The sequence below is a fragment of the Podarcis liolepis genome, assembly GCF_965112155.1.
Source record: "Podarcis liolepis genome assembly, chromosome: 12".
Classification (NCBI taxonomy): domain Eukaryota; kingdom Metazoa; phylum Chordata; class Lepidosauria; order Squamata; family Lacertidae; genus Podarcis; species Podarcis liolepis.
This window is the reverse complement of record NC_139563.1, coordinates 50,388,480-50,408,222: the sequence shown is the minus strand read 5'-3', so window position 1 is coordinate 50,408,222 and position 19,743 is coordinate 50,388,480. Positions and strand designations below refer to the sequence as shown.

General features: G+C 42.7%; 1 protein-coding gene across 2 annotated transcripts in view; it reads right to left on the bottom strand.

Moving 5' to 3' along the window:
• The window catches only part of ITGA9 (integrin subunit alpha 9), a 242,482-nt gene that overhangs the window by 44,755 nt on the left and 177,984 nt on the right, over window positions 1-19,743 (bottom strand). For both annotated transcript variants that reach the window (XM_083467884.1, XM_083467885.1), the window contains exons 19-23: window positions 13,388-13,480; window positions 12,327-12,406; window positions 8,589-8,672; window positions 7,902-8,010; window positions 3,820-3,927 (exon numbers count right to left, since the gene is read on the bottom strand). In XM_083467884.1, coding sequence (XP_083324010.1) covers window positions 3,820-3,927; window positions 7,902-8,010; window positions 8,589-8,672; window positions 12,327-12,406; window positions 13,388-13,480 — 474 coding nt within the window. The remainder of the gene's footprint in view (window positions 1-3,819; window positions 3,928-7,901; window positions 8,011-8,588; window positions 8,673-12,326; window positions 12,407-13,387; window positions 13,481-19,743) is intronic.

Sequence of the window (19,743 nt, the reverse complement as noted above, 5' to 3'; positions counted from 1 at the left end):
CTCCGATCTGGTGGAACGCTCTGTCACAAGAGACTAGGGCCCGGCGGGACTTGACATCTTTCCGCAGGGCCTGCAAGACAGAGCTCTTCCACCAGGCCTTTGGCCAGGGCACAGCCTGACTTCCTCCCTTTGGCAATCCTCACAGAACTTCTAGCCCAATGCTTGCCATTAATTTGATTGGAATTAATTTTATAATGAAACATCTGCTCTAGACCCATTCCAGTCCGGCTTCCGCGCTGGTCATGGGACCGAGACGGCTCTGGTCGCCCTAACAGATGATCTCCGCAGGCAGCTGGATCGAGGCGGGTCAGGGCTGCTGATTCTTCTAGATCTGTCAGCAGCCTTTGACATGGTCGATCACGAACTCCTGGACCACCGCCTTGCCGACGTGGGGATCCAGGGCACAGTCCTTCAATGGCTGCGCTCGTTTCTCTCTGGTCGGGGACAGAGGGTGGCGCTTGGGGGGGAATTGTCATCACGCCACTCCTTGGTGTGTGGAGTGCCTCAGGGTGCAATTCTCTCCCCGATGCTTTTTAACATCTTTATGCGCCCCCTCGCCCAGCTTGTCCGGAGTTTTGGGCTGGGTTGCCATCAGTATGCTGATGACACCCAACTCTATCTGTTGATGGATGGCCATCCTGACTCGGCCCCAGACACGCTGACCAGATGTCTGGAAGCGGTGGCTGGATGGTTACGTGGGAGCCGGTTGAAGTTAAATCCTTCGAAGACAGAGGTCCTCTGGCTGGGGCGGGACGATATGGGATCGAGGGGGCAACTCCCATCTCTTGCGGGGGTGCAATTAGTGCCAGCACCGTCCGTTAAGAGTTTGGGTGTAATCTTCGATACCTCCCTCTCTATGGAGTCGCAGATTACAGCTATAACAAAGGCGGCATTTTTTCATCTCCGCCAAGCTAAGCAGTTGGCCCCTTATCTCTCTCGTCCTGACCTAGCCACTGTGATCCATGCGACGGTCACCTCCAGACTGGATTATTGTAACTCGCTCTACGTGGGGCTGCCCTTGAGACTGACCCAGAAACTCCAGCGGGTGCAGAATGCCGCGGCGAGACTCCTTATGGGGTCTTCGCTGCGAGAGCACATTCATCCGGTATTATACCAGCTGCACTGGCTCCCAGTGGAGTACAGGATCAGGTTTAAGGTGCTGGTTTTAACCTTTAAAGCCCTATACGGCCTAGGACCAACGTACCTACGGGACCGCCTCTCCTGGTATGCCCCACAGAGAAACCTACGGTCTGCAAATAATAACATCCTCAAGGTCCCAGGCCTCAGAGAGGTTAGGCTGGCCTCAACTAGAGCCAGGGCCTTCTCGGCTGCGGCTCCAAACTGGTGGAATGCTCTGTCACAAGAGACTAGGGCCCTGCGGGACCTGACATCTTTCCGCAGGGCCTGCAAGACAGAGTTGTTCCGCCAGGCTTTTGGTCAGGGCGCAGCCTGACTCCCTCCTCTGGCAACCTGCACAGAATTTTGTTTAATCGGTTGCCATCAATTTGATTTTAACTAATTTTTATAATGAAATATTTTTAGAATGTGTTATTATTTGATTGTTTATTTGATTGTTGTTAGCCGCCCTGAGCCCGGCTTTGGCTGGGGAGGGCGGGATATAAATAAAAATTATTATTATTATTATTATTATTTTAGAATGTTTTATCCTTTTACTGTTGTTAGCCGCTCTGAGCCCGGCTTCGGCTGGGGAGGTCGGGATATAAATAAAATTTATTGTTATTATTGTTATTATTATCATTATCATTATCATTATCATTATCATTATCATTATCATCAAGGATATGAAACCACCTAAAAGTAATTGGCTCTATGTTCTTTCTTTCCCTGTCTTGGAACTGTAAAGCATTCAAAGTGCAGTTACACTGATGTGAGTAAATTCTACCTAAATTCCACAACCAGCTTAGGTACCTGCCAGAGAAGACCGTTAGGCTGGCCCGCACTTGTATTAGGGCTTTCTATAAGTTGGCCTCAGAAACATAGAACTCAGTTCCTTCTGAGATTAGGTAAGACCTGTCCCTTATGTCCTCTGAGCAGGCCTTGAAGACCCTTTGGTTTTCAATGGTTAACATAGCCTAGAGTTATAAAGTGGGGAAGCTACACTGTGTTCTGGCTGAGTTTTATTGTTTACCTCTGTACTGGCTTTTAGGCTTCAGTATTATTATGAAATGGATATTTTAAAAGGTTTATATCGTACTTGGATTTTTAGGTGAACTGTTTTGTGAAGCATGTTCTCAAAGAGTACATTATAAATCTTTTAAAGAAACAAAGGAACCTCTTCCAATTTGAGTTGGTTCACACATACACACCCACGTCCATTACTCTTCTCCAAATGCCTCCGTTAAAACACATTGTCTTTGAGTTGACATCAGGTGATAGCATTTATTTATAAATCTACCTGTACTATATGAGGAACTGTATGTGAATAAATGTAAACAGGTCCCTCATGTAAAAAGGCATAGAAGAAAAGGGGAGGAAATGTGAAATGGAAAGTGCTGGAAAATAATTATAGTAAATGCACACTAAACAATAACTGAAATTAAAATACTTACTGTGACTGGTTATGACGACTAATTCATACTCACATAGGAACCATTCAGACTACACACTGACACTTTACACAGAAGCAAGCAACATTATCTAGGCCTCGGTTTTTTAGGTTGTTTTCTGTAGAGGTAATGCTTTGCTTTGCAAAGGCAAACCGCTAACCAGATGTGCAACAGTATGTCAAGGAGCGTTACGCCTGCTTCCCCTGACCTTTTGTCCTTTCACAATTTGGTTGCTAGACATATCGCTTTGCTGGAGCATGGAGGAGAACACAGACGTAATCAAGTACCGGGAGGAACATTTGAGGGAAGCACCTGCTGACAGGTGTATTTGCTAACGCTGGAAATGTGTGTAGATGGAAATACGTTAGGTTCAGGGTGGTTTCACTACTGTTTCCAATTGTTGACTTCTGCTAATAAAAGGAGCCTCTGCAGGGCTAGCCGGCAGCTTGCTTGGAGCATGCTTGCCAGCTTGCTTCTGCACAGCTCACCTGCATTACCAACTCCTGTCTCATGCCTGTTAGGTTTCTGTTATGCCACTGTGCAGTTCTTGGAGTCACAAGACTAGACTGTTGGAAGTGTCACAGGAGACTTCAGTTTTCTTTTTAACCCATTATATATTGATGACTAAATTACAACAGGACAAGCTCTCTCCCCTGGAGGTAGCTTGGTCCTTTATATCATCTTGCCCAGTGGTAAGGAAGATTTTGTCACACTAATGTGTTGGGGAAATGGAGATACGTGTGGTCTTTTCCTAGTTTCCTGCATGGACCCTGTTGAGGCCAATATAAGTCTATGAATACAGAACACCCATTTATGAGCCACTGATTATCAACAGGAAAGAATAAGGTTGTAGTATAGCATATCTGACACACATTGACAGATAGTCACAGAATTGATTATTATTTTTGACTGATTTTTCTTTTACCACCCTTCATTCAAAATAGCCACGGAGTAGTTTTAAAAAACTGAGCCGGAAGAGGATAGAAATGGGCCAATAATCTCTTAAGGGAAGTAAAACATTGCATTATACTATCGACTGAGGAATGGATGCTTAACATAATAGGCACAATCAGGCTAAATTCCCTATTACAAATAAGTTTAAGTCAAAGCTTTAAATTCAGTAGCTACTGAAGAGTAATACCGACTTTCTTCCTTGAAATGCCAACTCTGGGACAAACTCTTATGTTACTGTCCTTTCCACCAAGAGCAGCTTCCAGAGGCTACACAGAACAGACTTTGAAAAAGATCTCACCATCATCTGTTGAATGTGAAACATTTCAGCTCCAGTAGCCGAGAGACGATTCGGAAACGAAATGTCGACAAAAGAGCCAGGAAGTGTGCTTGGGCCAGCATTGTAGACCTTCAAAAAAACAAACAAACCTGTGACACACTTTTATTAATTTTAACTAGCATAGAAACCCCATCAAGAACCAGCACAGGCTTCCCAATAATCATATACAACTGGAGCATGAACTTCACCTACAACATAAAATTGCAGCAATGATAAAGGCATAAAAAACACACCATTCTGTTAAATGGGGAGGGGCTTTCACAAGGCAAATTTATGACTCTATGAAGCTCGATCTAAATTTGAGGCTGCATGGATGAACCTGCCTAGAAAGCAGAGATTTCTCTGCAGTTGGTAGTGCCTTAATATTTACATGTTACACCAAAAAGTGCTTTAAATCTGAACCATGGTTCAGTTCTTCAGTGTTTTCCACAACCAATGCCCAGCCCTAAAACATGCAGAGTAAGAATAGGAAAGCATATCCAAGTATGAACATGCAAGCTGCCTTTACATCACCACTTGGCTCCGTGAGCTTCCCCAAACTAGGGGAAAGGCCTTACAGAAAGGACTGTAAACTTTGCATTTAAAAAATGATCATTAGGGTTATCAGTGGGGCTGGAGTCTGTCTCTATAGAAAACTGGACCTAATCGTTAATCCAGCTCTGCGTACTTATATATAGATGCAACAGTCAAAACATTTACATTCTGAAAAATAAACAAATCTCAATGAGACACGGTCCTCTCTTGTTTAAGATTCAGTCTCTGAATATGCGGCAGTCTATGTCGCTGTTCAGAATCCAGCTAACTCTAAATTTCCAAACATCTAGACCATTCTCCAAACATTGTTTGTGCTTTGAGGAATGCATGAATGATAAAGAGAAGTGGTGCAAAATGCCAAACCCTTACAATGTCCCAGAGGCACTTAAAAGGGGAGGAAGGGGTCCAGCTACAATAAGGCCTAACCGCTGCATGAGATGCAAGAATAATGTAACAGAAAACAAATGAACTGGGAACTCTACTGCAATGAGACATGAGCGTAATAAGAAACGAAAAGGGATATCTGAATCTTCACAACAAAGGAGATGAAAGCTCCCCCCCCCCCACTATTTTTTTAAAAAAGAAACCTTTAAAGAAAACTTCTCTCTAAGCAAATTGTATTACTTTTATCAGCCTATGATTTTTTTTTAAGAGTTGTAATATATTGGAACAACACGTTCAATGATAATATCCAACCTTAGGCTGCTTTCATTATTTTTCAATGCTCTTTATTGTTGGTTAATTTTGTTTATTGATAAAAGAGAGTTAGAAACACTTGAGCATATAGAATGGTAGTTTACCTAACTTTTTTATAGCTTACCATTTTACTGCAGACAAATTCATAGCCTTTTAATAAAAACTGCCAGTATTCATGTGAAATATCATACTCTTTGTCGGTAAGAGGGAAGCCAGTGCGTATAATAGGTGCATATGGAGTTAAGGCATAAATTAGATCAAGGATTATTTCTAAACACCTTATCATCCATGCCAAAGGGAACCCAATCTCCACAACAACCATTTTGAGAGGATTCTCATGAAAGGCCACAAAAGCTTTAATTTTTTTCAGAAAGCACTGCTCCCTCTCTCTCTGCATAGGCTTTGCTTGCTCTCAAAACATCACACAGTGACCCCATTCACATGTAACACTAAGCCAAAGCATGGTTTAGTGCAAACGCATGAACGTGTTGCCTTGCAGGGAGGTGAATGCAGGAACTTGGCTCATCCCAGGCCCTTTCAGCTCAGCTCAGCACAGAACAGCAGCTAAACCACGGTTTGGCTTAGCATGTTGTCCAAACCCGCGACTGTAGCTGAGCTGCCTCCTCCTTGAGCAAAGCTTTGCTTTTGGCTAAAGTTTGTGGTTAAGGATGGCACACTAAGCCAAACCTTTAGCTTAGCTGCCCTGCAAAGCTAAAAGGACCAAGTAGGTACAAATTCCTCTTTGGAAGCTGGCATGTTTGTGCAGTCCCAGGGAGCCATTGTTTGGCTCAATATGTCATGCAAAGCAGGCTATACTCTACATCAGCTTTCCTCCCACCTGGTGCCTTCCAGATGTTTAGGACTACAACTCCCATCGGCCTTAGCCGGCACAGCTGAAAGTTTGTAGCAGAAAGCTTGGAAGAAACGTGAATAGCTGTAGAGTTAAGTTGCTTTTCCAGAAAGATCCCCCACCCAAAATTAATCTGGCAAAGCCCTAAATTAGATGCTCTGCTCCTAAAAAAAAAACCTAAAAAAAACATCAAGCAGTCAAAGCATTTCATTTATGTGGCATTTGTTCTCTTTTTGGTTCCTTATATGAAGATCACATGGACGAAGATGTAAACCAGGCATAGGCAAACTCGGCCTTCCAGATGTTTTGTTGACTACAACTCCCATCATCCCTAGCTAACAGGACCAGTGGTCAGGGATGATGGGAATTGTAGTCTCAAAACATCTGGAGGGCCAAGTTTGCCTATGCCTGATGTAAACTCTAGAACCGTAGTGCCTAAGTTAGCAGCATGGTTCACAGGATATTTAATGTCCTGGAATCCAAGGGAGAACACACTTTTTCCCCATTCTTTCCCAGCAAACAACTGAATAGCAGCCAATAAGGAATTAACTGGTGTGAACTAGTAACTTCCCCATACTGGGAAGGCATGTGTTACTCATTTTTATTTTTATTTTTATTTTAAAAAAAGCATTGTGTTTAAGAGGAAAGGGTAAAAATAGGCATGCATGAAATATTACTAGTTGCAAGTTCCCGTCATTGTGCCATTTGTCACTCTGCAGTTCCAGCTAGTGACTAAAAAGACTTTATCACACTGCAAGGACCCAAGATTAGTTTGGATGGGAAACGAAGGGCAAAGAGGGACTTGCTCAGGCAACCTTTGGGATCTGGGAAATGTTCTTCGTAATCAGGATAATCATAATCCAACCAAAGTTATGTTCTTTTTAAAATCCTCTGGGGATACTTAGTCACATGCTCAGATCTCTCCCTCTGAAAACAGTGGAACCAGGCAGAGGGCCTTCTCAGTAGTGGCACCCGCCCTGTGGAACGCCTTGCAATCAGATGTCAAGGAAATAAACAACTATCTGACTTTTAGAAGACATCTGAAGGCAGCCCTGTTTAGGGAAGTTTTTAATGTTTGATGTTTTATTCTGTTTATAGTGTTCTGTTTGGAGCTGTTTGGGATGCGGGTGGCACTGTGGGTTAAACCACAGAGCCTAGGACTTGCCGATCAGAAGGTCGGCGGTTCGAATCCCTGTGACGGGGTGAGCTCCCGTTGCTCGGTCCCTGCTTCTGCTAACCTAGCAGTTCGAAAGCACGTCAAAGTGCAAGTAAATAAATAGGTACCGCTCCGGTGGGAAGGTAAATGGCGTTTCCGTATGCTGCTCGGGTTCGCCAGAAGCGGCTTAGTCATGCTGGCCACATGACCTGGAAGCTGTACTCCGGCTCCCTCGGCCAATAAAGCGAAATGAGCGCCGCAACCCCAGAGTCAGTCACGACTGGACCTAATGGTCAGGGGTCCCTTTACCCTTTACCATTGGAGCTGCCCAGAGTGGCTGGGGAAACCCAGCCAGATGGGCAGGGTATAAATAATATGTTGTTGTTGTTGTTAAATTATTATTACTATGAAATTTAACAGTGCTCAACTTGGGCTGGAAGGAACTTTCAGAGCAACCCAAAACCCAAATCTACCATACTAGAAGAGGTTTTAGATGAGGAGGAAGAATCTCTTCCTCCACACTGGCTTGGATTCACTGGTCTCCACTGGCGAGGATCTCTGTCAGTGAGCAGTGCCCCTAGGCTGCCCACCGCTGAACAAATGATTAATTCAGAGGGTACAGCATCACCACAGAAAATCCATAGGTTTCTCTAATGATTAGCCAGAAGATAGGATTCTAAATCTTTTAGAGCTTAGCAGCTTTCTCCATAAAGCCAGGAAGACTTTGCATGCTGAACTGTTGATAGGAAAACCAGTCACAACGAAAAGCCCACACAAATACAAACATACCTTGTGCTTAATTCTTACCTGAAGTGTGACGTTGAGCTCCTGAAAATGACACTCCAGATCTTCCAGCTGAATAAATTGAGATGCTGGCACAGACTCCCCATAAACAAAAGAACCGGGAGAGACCACTCTGAGAGAAAGAGGAGGTCATATTTGAGTGCCCAAAAATGCCCCATTTTGTATTTCTCTTGCACAAATAGCCTCCCCTTCTAAATAGCCATTTTAAACTATCTATTTCTCTTTGAGTGCCTTTATCCTACAAAAAAAGGGAAAGCATAAACAGAATTCTGACCGTGAAATAAAACAGAAAGGCTCAGAGCAAGACCTCCTTGTGACCTGTACTATCCCAGAACATTTGACCCTAACCTTTGGTCTAGTGGGCCTGAACCAAAACATTTGACTTGACCTCAGAAATAATGTCTTTCTTCTTCTTTTAGGTGGTTTACAGTGCCATAATTAATGCCTAATGTTTCTGCACTGAGGAAGAGCAACGAAGATTGAAGCAAAATACACAGACGAACAATCCTATCATCATGTCCTGCTTTCGGAGTCTGGGAAGTTAGTACAGAGGAAAGAGGCATTCTGCTCCCAGCTTTACTTGTAAACAAGGAAAAGAATGTGTTTCTTTTTCCTCCCAGAAGAGATGCTTAAAATAATATAAGGAATTTTGTGCGCGTGCACATGCTCATTTGATGACCTGCTACTTACCCAGTGATGGATGAGTCCACTTCATGCATCAGGGGAACAGACAGGATGAGAGAGTTGTCATGGAGGTTGTGTTCCAAGTTCCCACTGTGTCAAAAACACGAGAATCAAGCTAGGTGTGCAAATGACTTTTGCTTTACACAACCGACCAAAGGAATGCCTTGAGTCTAGTTTTGATGTTCATCTATCTCAGTCGCTTCCAACTCTACAATTCTGTGATTCTATGAACCCTCCTGGATGAGATCTCCTGCGGGACCCAGGAGATCTGGGTTCAAATTCTCACTCAGCCATGAAAATTTGCTGTCACTGTCTCTTAGCCTAACTGACATCACAGGGGTTGTTGTGGAGATAAAATGGAGAGGAGAAAATTCATGTGGATGTCACCTTGTGCTCTTTGGGGGGAAGGCAAGATATAAATGTAATTTTAAAATAAATAAAATATAAAGACTATCAAGGATAATGGAGGAGTCTCAAGCTGAGCATGAGTGGCTGTATATATGAATATGTAAATGTTCACTCAAAAAACCCAGAAACCTCCTTGCAGCTACAAAGCAGATATGTAATGAAGAGTTCCATCCATTTATTTTACCAGACATGTCAGTTTCCTATGTTCAAGAACGGACTCCATGGGGGAGCATTCCAAAATGCAGTTACCCTACCTGAAGTCTGAAGTGATACTGTTTTAAGCTTTGAATCACTTGATTCTTCTTAAGGTATAAACTGGTTCTAGTTCTGCTGTGTTAGAACCTAAAATATGGGGGAGCATTCACTGTTCTGCAGGAGAAAACAGGAAGAAGGTCCATGCTGGGCTTAAAAGAAGTTATGGGGCTTAGAAATGTAGTTAACAGAAAGAACCTCTGTAAAAGTATCCTATACGCCGGGGTGGCCAACTCCCAAAAGACTGTGATCTACTACTTTCAGAATTAAAGACTAGCTGTGATCTACCTCTATAGGATTCAGCTCAAAGTTGTTCAGCTTTCTTTAGGGAGGAGGAAAAAAATTAGGGGTTAAAAAAAAGCTTTTTTTGGGGGGGGGTTAAAGGCAAGGGACATACAACAATGGAGGGCGGGGTGGTGAGGTGTGGCAGGAGTCATTTTTAGCGATGCTAAGGAAAGTGAGCCAGAGATCGACAACGATCTTCCGAAACCTTGTGGGGATCTACCAGTAGACCGTGACCGAGCTGTTGGACATCCCTGCTATACGCTAAAGGCAAATCCATTTTCTTACGGAGTCAAAATGGCGGCATTCCATGGAGGGAAGAATTGGCAGGCTTGGGGACACCTCAAGTCTTGCAAATGTAGAAAAAATATTGGGGTGAGGGGGTTAAGGGGAGGAAACCAAAAGAGACTGAACAAGCTTGGTGGTCATGGAACATAGGCTGACAGTTGAAAGGGGCTGTTGGGAAATTGGAGGGGGGTTTTCACAGATATGGAATGCAATATCCTGAGATAGAACATGGCTAGCTGACAGGCCCCCTGGCTAGGACCGCTCCATACAGTAATGTCTTGTGCTTTTGAATAACTTCATACAATCCTATTTGTGCAGGGACAGACTAGCCACTTTTGCAAAGAAAATACACAATTTACATGCTATATTTCTGTTTTTGGGGAAAAAATCCTGTGTCTCATCAGCAACACAGTCCAAAATGTCTGGCGGTCATGAGGTTGGGAAAGGCCTCTCTGGGTTGCTTAGGTTGTGCAAGAGCTCCCATATTTACTCAGTGTCTTGCCAATGAATCCCCCAACTATTATCCTCTGTGTGGATAATAATAAAAGATAATACAATCTGAGGAATAAAGTTGCAAGTAGCCTTGACCGGCTGGTGTGTTGAGCTCACTCGTAGTATTCATTGGCAGCACGGATCTTGTTCCACACACCTGGTATTTCTGAAGAGTTACTTTCTTCCCCTCGAGATTCACAGAGCAACCAGTGGCTCGTCTCTCTCATCTCCCGCTGTTCTGTGTGGGGGCTGTGTGTGTGTTTTAAGCAGAGGATCAAGGGTTGTTATGTTAGATGCAAGCGTGGGATTGTGCCCTTTCATGCATCTAACATCACATCTAACATCATCAAAAAGAAGAAGCAGAAGCTTATGCTTTAGAAGTGGTGGGTTCTAAGAGCCAAAGTTCATGAAGCTGAGCTGTTTATTCCCGTGTGAGTTTAACTATTTCCTGCGGCTAATCGCAGATGGGCTTTGCTTCTTTGTGGCTTATAATTATGGGAAGTGTGCACTGTGCATTATAGTTTTCAGCACTCTCTTTATCAAATCCCTATACACCCATTATGAGGGATCTATAGTCAGACTGAGAGCTGGCCCGAATGCTCTCCTAGCAGACTTCAGGATATCCTCGGGGGCAGAAAAACATTCAGCTCAGCAGTCTCACGAGGACTTTCAAATCAGGATAGGGGGAGGCCAAAAAGCCCCCTGTATATGGGGCATCAACATCAAATAAAAGCTGTCAGCTTGCTGGCTTGGATCCAATTGCATACTTCACTGGAGTGCCAGAAAATAAGGTTGTTTTTTTGCAGTCGTGGCTGAAAAATTAAATTTAGTGGATGCAAGAATGGAATGAGTAAACCTATGCCAGCTTCAGGGTTCTCTGGATCTTGCCACAACATACAACAAAGATAAGTTGCATCATCTCAAAGTGGTCCCTAGCCAGGCACGATCATTGATTATTCATCATGCACAAATGTGGCTGTGTTGACTAATCTCCATACCTAGAGAGATTGGAAAGGATGCTTCTCAGTCAGTTTAGATTGGTGCTTGGAAAAGGAATAATGCCTTTTTTGTGCTGTATTACATTACAGAACAGGGAGAGATTAAGCCAACACATCAAGTTATTCTTTATGAGCTATTATTAGGTTTAATGTCGCGATCCCTTGGCACCACAAACATCGTCCAGATCTTAATAAATCATGTATGAAACCATGTTCTGTGTTTTCCCTCACTGGTCTAAGCAGAGAGTTTCAGTAATGAACGTGGTAATGACAGGGATACCTCTGAGGCAAGTCCTAGCAATTGATTCATTGTCCCTCTCTCAAAACCTTTCACTTTTTTTCTCACCAGGAAATCAGCAAATGGCTGTGAGAAAACCTGTGCTTTGAACACAAAAAACCAAAATGCCATGTAAAACCACCACAAAAATATAATGTTGGCCTGGTGCATAACTCATATCCAGAATAAAAAAAAGGATCCACAGTGGAGACAGCCCAGGGATGCAACTTCCCACAGCACCAGGAAAGCGAAATAAATGGCCCGTTTTAAAAGCATTCAAGGCTACATTCAAGGAATGAGCAACGTGGGAATGGACTGTCTCAGTCACTTGAGACGCTAAATTATATTACATCACTGACCATTTATGTTCTTCCTTAAAAGGAGAGCTAAGATTCTTTGTTATACGCTGGTTTTAATCCTTACAGGACTCTTGCCTGCCTCCTGAATGCTGTGCCTTTCTGAATATTCTTATCATCTATACACATACCAGTATTTAAAACTTGGCCTCTCTGCAAATGGCATGCTAAAACGTTAACCATTTTGCATCTTTTTAAAAAATGAAAGAAAAGGAAGGAATTTGTGCCAGCATTCGATAAATATTTTCCTCCAAATATGTCCATATCTAGCTAAGGATGAACAAGTCAGTCTGTTTCAGTCCCATGCCAGTTTTTTCTCTCTCTCCATAAAACCATCCCATCCTTTTCCTGCGTCTATCTGCCTGAAGATTAAAAGTGAAATATACTTTACCTCTGAGCAGTGACAAGGAATGAGAGAATGTCCTCTTCCCCAGACAAATGACTAGTATCAAAGATGACGCTGAACTCATACTAGGAAGGGTAAAGAAAACAGTGTTTAGCACTTTGTGGATCTTGTTCTGGATATGAACCATATTGGAATTAAATACATTTCTTCCGTGATATTGCTGCCATTTCTCTAAAATGCATACATTGAGCACCATTTGAAATGCCTAAAGCTTTCATAGGTAAAGAGCCATAGTTGTTTTTCTATACATAACAACGTCACCTGCATGCATTACTCACATATGCAAGTACAGACAGGAACTCATATCCAACATTGGGAGTATGGTCCCTCTCGGATCTGTACCAGAGCATGCCATCAAATGTGAGTAAACACAAAACAGCTACATCGCTGTCCCATGACAGGCGCTCCCCTCCCAAGTTCAAGGAACTGGGAACAGCAAGGAACAGGAAATAACTAAAAACTGAAGAATTCAAAATAGATTTGGCAATTGGCTTCACTGGTTGTACACAGAAAATCTAGCTTTGAAACACCCAGCAGCACTGTTGGAATGAAAGGCTACAGGCCCACTAGCTAACGGAAAAAATATGACAAATAAAAATTCGGAATGAAAAAATAATACCACCATTTATTTTCATTGGCTCTGCGTTGCATAGCATGTATCTGAACATTACATACTTTGAATAGCAGGAGACAATACATGATAAAGCAGGGCAGCTAAGGACAGAAATGGTGGACTGCTCTCCTCCAAATGTCAGCCAAGGAAGCTTCATAGCATTATTTTCTGGCCGCTAAAAAGAACTCACATTAGAATTCCCAGTCAGCTTCTATTAGGGCTCTGTGGCTACGAACAGCCGCCACAGCCCGACCATTGAACTTTGTTTGGTGAGGAAAGACCAAGGGCACTTCACAACAAGAGCCGAATGGTGACCACAGCACCTCTGTGGTCAAGGCGCAAAGCCATGCTGTGTTTGCAAAGCAGTCAGAGACCCAAAGGTCCGCTTGTTACACAGAGAGGCTCACAGCTACTGAAAGCCATAACTCTCTACCTTTGACTTTGATCTCATGAAGGGGAAGCCCACGCTGCACTTCAGAAAGTCAGAGTCTGGCTCCAGCAACTCGCAAGCAATGCCCATCTCATCCTGAAAAAGAGGGGGAAGCGAGGAAATGCTTCAGTACATGAAACTGTAGTGAAGAAAACATTGGGCTGTATCCAGACAAAGTTAGATGCACTTTCTTCCCAATGAAACCAGTGGGATTTAACCGAGTCAATCCACAGAACTCACAATAAGACTTGCATATCCAGTAATATATAAAAATACTAATATTAGGCAAGTGCCTTTGATGTATTGCTTTCAACATGTGCTAAAATTTTATTTGTTTAGGCAAACCCCACACATGTAATTTTAACATGCAATGTTATTATGTATGCTTGTTTTTTAAACCGCTTTTTTACATTTCTTTTAACTGTATTTTCCATTAATATTTTATACTATTTTATATAAACTGATTAGAGTTTTTGGTTGTTGATTAAGCAGTATATAAATCTAGTTACACAAACAAACAAATATAAGATTAGATATAATACCAACTAACTACCTAACGGTAAAGAAGCATAGTTACATTTATTTGGACTAGATCTTAGCTTGTGACTTTGTTGCTCTCAACAGGAATTTAGCTACAGTTTCTATAACAGTCACAGAGAAGAAGAAAAACATAGCATTGTTGAAAGGTATTCCAGGTTGCAAAATGGTTACTAAGTGGTTAAATGACCACAGTGAGAGCACAATGCAGCTAACTTGGTTTACTTTTCCTTTGCAAAGTTGACAGCAAAGCTTGGCTATCAAGAGCATGAGGGAAAGTATGTCTCCTTAATTTGTCTCCAACACCTTCCACTGACTCTCTGTGATGGACCAGTGATCTGCAACTTCCTTCCCCCCTAACTAAGCCACCTTCGGGTAAGCCGCTTCTGGCGAACCAGAGTAGCACACGGAAATGCCGTTTACCTTCCCGCCGGAGTGGTACCTATTTATCTACTTGCACATGACGTGCTTTTGAACTGCTAGGTTGGCAGGAGCAGGGACCGAGCAACGGAAGCTCACCCTGTTGCAGGGATTCGAACCGCTGACCTTCTGATCGGCAAGCCCTAGGCTCTGTGGTTTAACCTACAGTGCCACCCGCGTCCCCTAAGACAGCTTACTGTGCTCAAAACAACTCAAAGCACTCATGTCAGAGCATCCATGAGGATCAAATAGCACTATATTAATTTAAAAAAACCTAACCAGGCATTAAATCTTTATATTTCTGAAGCACGTTTGCTTTGTTTTCAAATAATAACAATAGCATTTAATGGAAAATTTCAAATAAGGGATTCTCTCTGTATGTCACAAAGTTGGCACAGTGTTGAACCAAGACTGGGAAAACCCGGGTTCAAACTCCTAGTTAATCTAAGCACTTCAGTGGGTAATCTTGTAACGAGACCTACTTTCTCAATTGAATGTACTATACAGGTGAAGATAAAATGGAGGGAGGAAAGAACCACAGATTCTGTCCTAAATTACTTGAAGGAAGAGTGGGGTCTAAATTTAATCAATCATTCATTCTAACAGAAGGAAGCCTTGGAACAACATGTTCATTTTACATTGTTAGCTGTCTGAAGATGCGAAAGTACTATGTTTTCACTCTCAAGCCATCTGAAAGGTAGTCTCCTGGATCCCTTGCAATAGCAAATAACCTAGAATTATCTGCATCACTGTGAGGAATCCTCAGCTGCATCCTTTAGACCGTGCCATAGGTGAAATGTGTTGTGCTGCCCTTGGTCTGAAGGCAATAGGATGTGTTGAAATAATTGTGGGGAACACCAGAGCTACACCAGGGTTTCCCAAAAACACCTGCACTGTTTATATTTGGCAAAGGGCTGTAGCAAGGTGGTTCAGCAGGAGCTCTGCATGCAAAAGATCCCTGGAATCTCGAGGTAGGACAAGGACAAACTTGTTTTGGAACCACAGAGGGCTGCTGCCAGTCAGTGAAAAACCTGTGGTGCTCTAAATGTTGTTGACTGGGGCTAATGGAAGTTGGAGTCCAACAACTTGTGGAAGGCCACAGATTACCCATTTCTGGGATTGACAGCTAGGTGGACCAATGGTCTAACTCAGCGTTTCCCAAACACTGGCCCTCCAGCTGTTTTTGGGCTACAGCTCCCATCATCCCTAGCTAGCAAGACCAGTGGTCAGGGATGATGGGAATTGTAGTCTGAAAACCACTAGAGACCCAAGTTTGGGAAACATTGGTCTAACTCAAGGTAAAAAAGATTTCTTTGTCCCTATATACACTTATCTAAGTCTGCTTTGCTCTCCTTCTCCTCTTGTTTTGTTCATCTCATGACAGGATGACCATTTCCTTAATATACGTGGGCTTCAGCCTGACGCTTAATACTTCTCAATTGACCAGGGAGACTCAACACCTGAGAAGGGTCAGGAACTATAACCTTGAAAGAAAAACAAACTAGTTTGTCACTCAATTGTGTGGTGTGAAGAAATATATGTGAACTAGTGCTGAACACCTGAATTTGCCTTCTTAACTTTAAATATCTTTTCTACATCAAACCTTACTTGTGCAAAAATACATCTAGGCAACTCAAAGAAATCCAGCAACACAAACATTAAAAAACTGTATAACGAAAAGAGACATTTCCTGGACAAAATGCAACAGGGTTTTTTTAACTTACATTTTTTGATAAGATCAAACAAGCTGACAGCTATGAACATCCGGAGGGAGGAAGTTCAAAAGACAACTAAAGATAAGTAACAGCTTCTTCAGAGCATTTTTGCGATGAAACAATGTGCATCCTTTTACATTCCTTGATACAGATTTAAAAGAACAGGATAAAAAAAATGGTAAAATAAAAAGCTTACACACTCGGGTTTTGTAAAATGACACTATTTAATTACCCATTCATTAAAATGAATGGCAGCTAATGAAATACCCCTATTAGATATTATGAGCCCTATTCAAGTGTTCAGCCTGATCACAGGTGTAGAGAGCTAGATATCTTTCTCCTGCTCCAGACTCAACCATTCCCTTTGCATGCAGAGTGTTCTCCTCTCCCAACCTTCAGTCTTTACTACATAGATATAAAGAGACCTTCTAACTGTGTGTAGCTGAGCACTATTAGAACTCGCCTTGAGATCACGAACCTTGGAAACTCAAAAGTTTCCTGTCAAACCAACCCACTAAATTAATAATAATAATAATAATAATAATAATAATAATAATAATAATAATAATAATTTTATTTATACCCCACCCTCCCCGGCCAGAGCCAGAGCCAGAGCCAGGCTCAGGGTGGCTAACACCAGTAAAATTACAGTAAAAACATAATGGGGGGGGGGATTTAAAATACAGGTTAAAATGCAATTTAAAATGCAGCCTCATTTTAAAAGTAGCCCACAGATCAAAACCATAAGGAGAGGGAAAGATAAGGGTCAGACTGAGTCCAAACCAAAGGCCAGGCGGAACAGCTCTGTCTTGCAGGCCCTGTGGAAAGATGTCAAGTCCCGCAGGGCCCTAGTTTCTTATGACAGAGTGTTCCACCAAGTTGAGGCCAGTACTGAAAAGGCCCCGGCCCTAGTTGCGACCAATCTAACCACCTTGCGACCTGGGACCTCCCAAATGTTGTCATTTGTGGCCCTTAAGGGCCTCCACGGGGCATACCAGTAGAGGCGAACCCATAGGTATGTGGGTCCTAGGCCGCTTAGGGCTTTAAAGGTCAAAACCAGCACCTTAAACCTGACCCTGTACTCCACTGGGAGCCAGTGCAGCTGGTAAAGCACTGGATGAATGTGATGTAGCCCACCCCAATGTAGCTCTCCTCAAGATCAAATTGAATACCTGCATAGAGCTATGCTGTTCCTCCAAAAATCTATCACATTTGACAACACTACACATGTGGATATATTTTATTCTACGGCTGAATCCAGGCTTAAGTTAGCGGTTCTCAAGTTAGCGTCAACTAACCTGCTCCGTTGATTTCAGTGGAGCTGAAGGATGAAGGTCTGGACCAACACATCATTTATGAAAGACCTAACACTTTCCAGGAACTGTAAAGGTAAAGGTAAAGGGACCCCTGACCATTAGGTCCAGTTGTGACCGACTCTGGGGTTGTGGCACTCATCTCACTTTACTGGCCGAGGGAGCCAGCATACAGCTTCCGGGTCATGTGGCCAGCATGACTAAGCTGCTTCTGGTGAACCAGAGCAGCGCACGGAAACGCCGTTTACCTTCCTGCCGGAGTGGTACCTATTTATCTACTTGCACTTTGAGGTGCTTTCAGACTGCTAGGTTGGGGATTCAAACTGCCGACCTTCTGATCGGCAAGTCCTAGGCTCTGTGGTTTAACCCACAGTGCCACCCATGTCCAGGAACTGTACAAGTATTAAAAGACAACACAATCCCTGTCTGGGAGCTTACAATCCATTAGACATTCTATAAAAGGAAAAGGGAATGGGGGAGGGGTGCCAGGGGGAAACAGATCCAGTCACTATTTCTGCATAATTCACAGAAGCACATATGCAACCCTTGTGTCTGATTCACTGTTTCAGAGTTTGTCAGTGCAAGAATCTCCACACTTGTTCTAGGAAGGGGAAGGGGAATTCTAATAAAAAAAAATAAGGAAAGAATATTTTCTTTGGCACTGGACACAGATTTCCTGCTTTCTTCCATGATCTCATTAGTAAGTGCTGAAGGCACACCCACAACTCCAATTCAGCAAATTCTGGTTTCACATCTTGGAGTCCCTGCTTGTTTGGGGAGGGCTTTTTCAATAGAATTAATTGAGAAAAGCTCCCCCAACCCCGCTGCCGCACAGCTGAATCTATTTTTGGATCATGAGATCACAGGTGTTGACTACACAGGAAGTCTCCAAGCGAAGGAAAGAAACATCCCTGGGGGGTTTCAATATAGTTTCTCCCCCTCCGAACTCTCCTCTACCTTTGTAACTGCAGCAAGAAACATTAGCACATGGGAAAAGAATCCAGTGCCTAAAATGCTGTAAGTAATGTGTCCAAAGTATGACAGAGAGTGTTAGATCAATCTAAACAAAACCAAAACCAGAAATCCTTGAATCAGCGTGTATATATAGCTGAAGTCATGCATATGAGAAAGCTGAAGTGGTCTGGCAGGGAGGAGAATATTAGTACAGTTCCATTTGCAAGGAAATCATTTTTTTCAAAATTAATAATAATCTGCAAACATTTGAAGAATTTTGAAAAATTGTTTGCATTCATTTTCTGAAGTTAAATTAAAGCTTTTGTGCAACTTAACTACCAGAACTCAATCTTAGGTCAGATTTAAGACCCAGTTTAGGCTTAACTCCACATAAGGTTTACCTATCATTTGACACTATTAGATATGGGAATGCGAGGAGGGAGGGATATCAAGGACAGTCTTCTTCAAACCTTGCACAGCAGTGATTCACAAGAAGACCACCAATTGCTATGCTAGAAATTTAGAAGCATCCAAACCAAACTTGGGTCTCCATCATCCCAAGTGATCCTGCTAGCTAGAGATGATGGGAGTTGTAGTCCAAAAACAGCTGAAGACCCAAGTTTGTGAAACACTGATCTAAACTGATATAGTGAATACTACTGTTAAGGACTGAGCTCTCAGTGCATTATCAGCACACATTACTTGGGAAAATATATAAACACTCAAACAATCAAGTTCCAAACTGAAAACACAAAAGAGCATTTGCATGGTGAGAAGAGAGGAAGGAGGCTGCCAACAAGAGTTCAAACAGGTTTTCCTTTCATTTGTGTTGATTTCCCTACACGTTAACTCTTTCTAATTCTGCAATTGGAAAGGAAGTTACTTGAGCTAAATTGCTGTTTAGATGGGCTGGATGTGAAGAATATCCGGCCCTGTCTGTAGACAGGAAGTTCTGGAAATGTGTGTGTGTGTGTGTGTGTGTGTGTGTGTGTGTGTTTTAAAAAAACAGAAATCAAAAGATGCTTGTGAATTTTGCAGAGCAGCTCTGCAGATGCAAGGTTCTGAATTATTGCTCAGGATAAGCAACTAAATGTCTCTGTGTTTATCCAAGACAAGCAGCCAAAAACCTTTATGGGTTCTCTCATTGCTGTTTGTAATACTGAATGCCATTTTAACTCAAAGGTGGAGCTACTTCTGGATTTCTCTTCGCATGCTCTCTGGGACATGCTGATGTAAGATTATCATCAGCACAAATACTAGTTCATTTCTACCAAAAAAGGAGAAGTCTGTTCCCTCTGCAAGTCAGGTTCTTGTGATAAAATGCCATTAAAGCTAGAGGATTCTAACAGAGGCTCCCTTAAGAAAGCGCTGGCGAGAGTCTCATTTTGGACTCGCTTGTGTTTTCTCTGTCTTTTGGAAT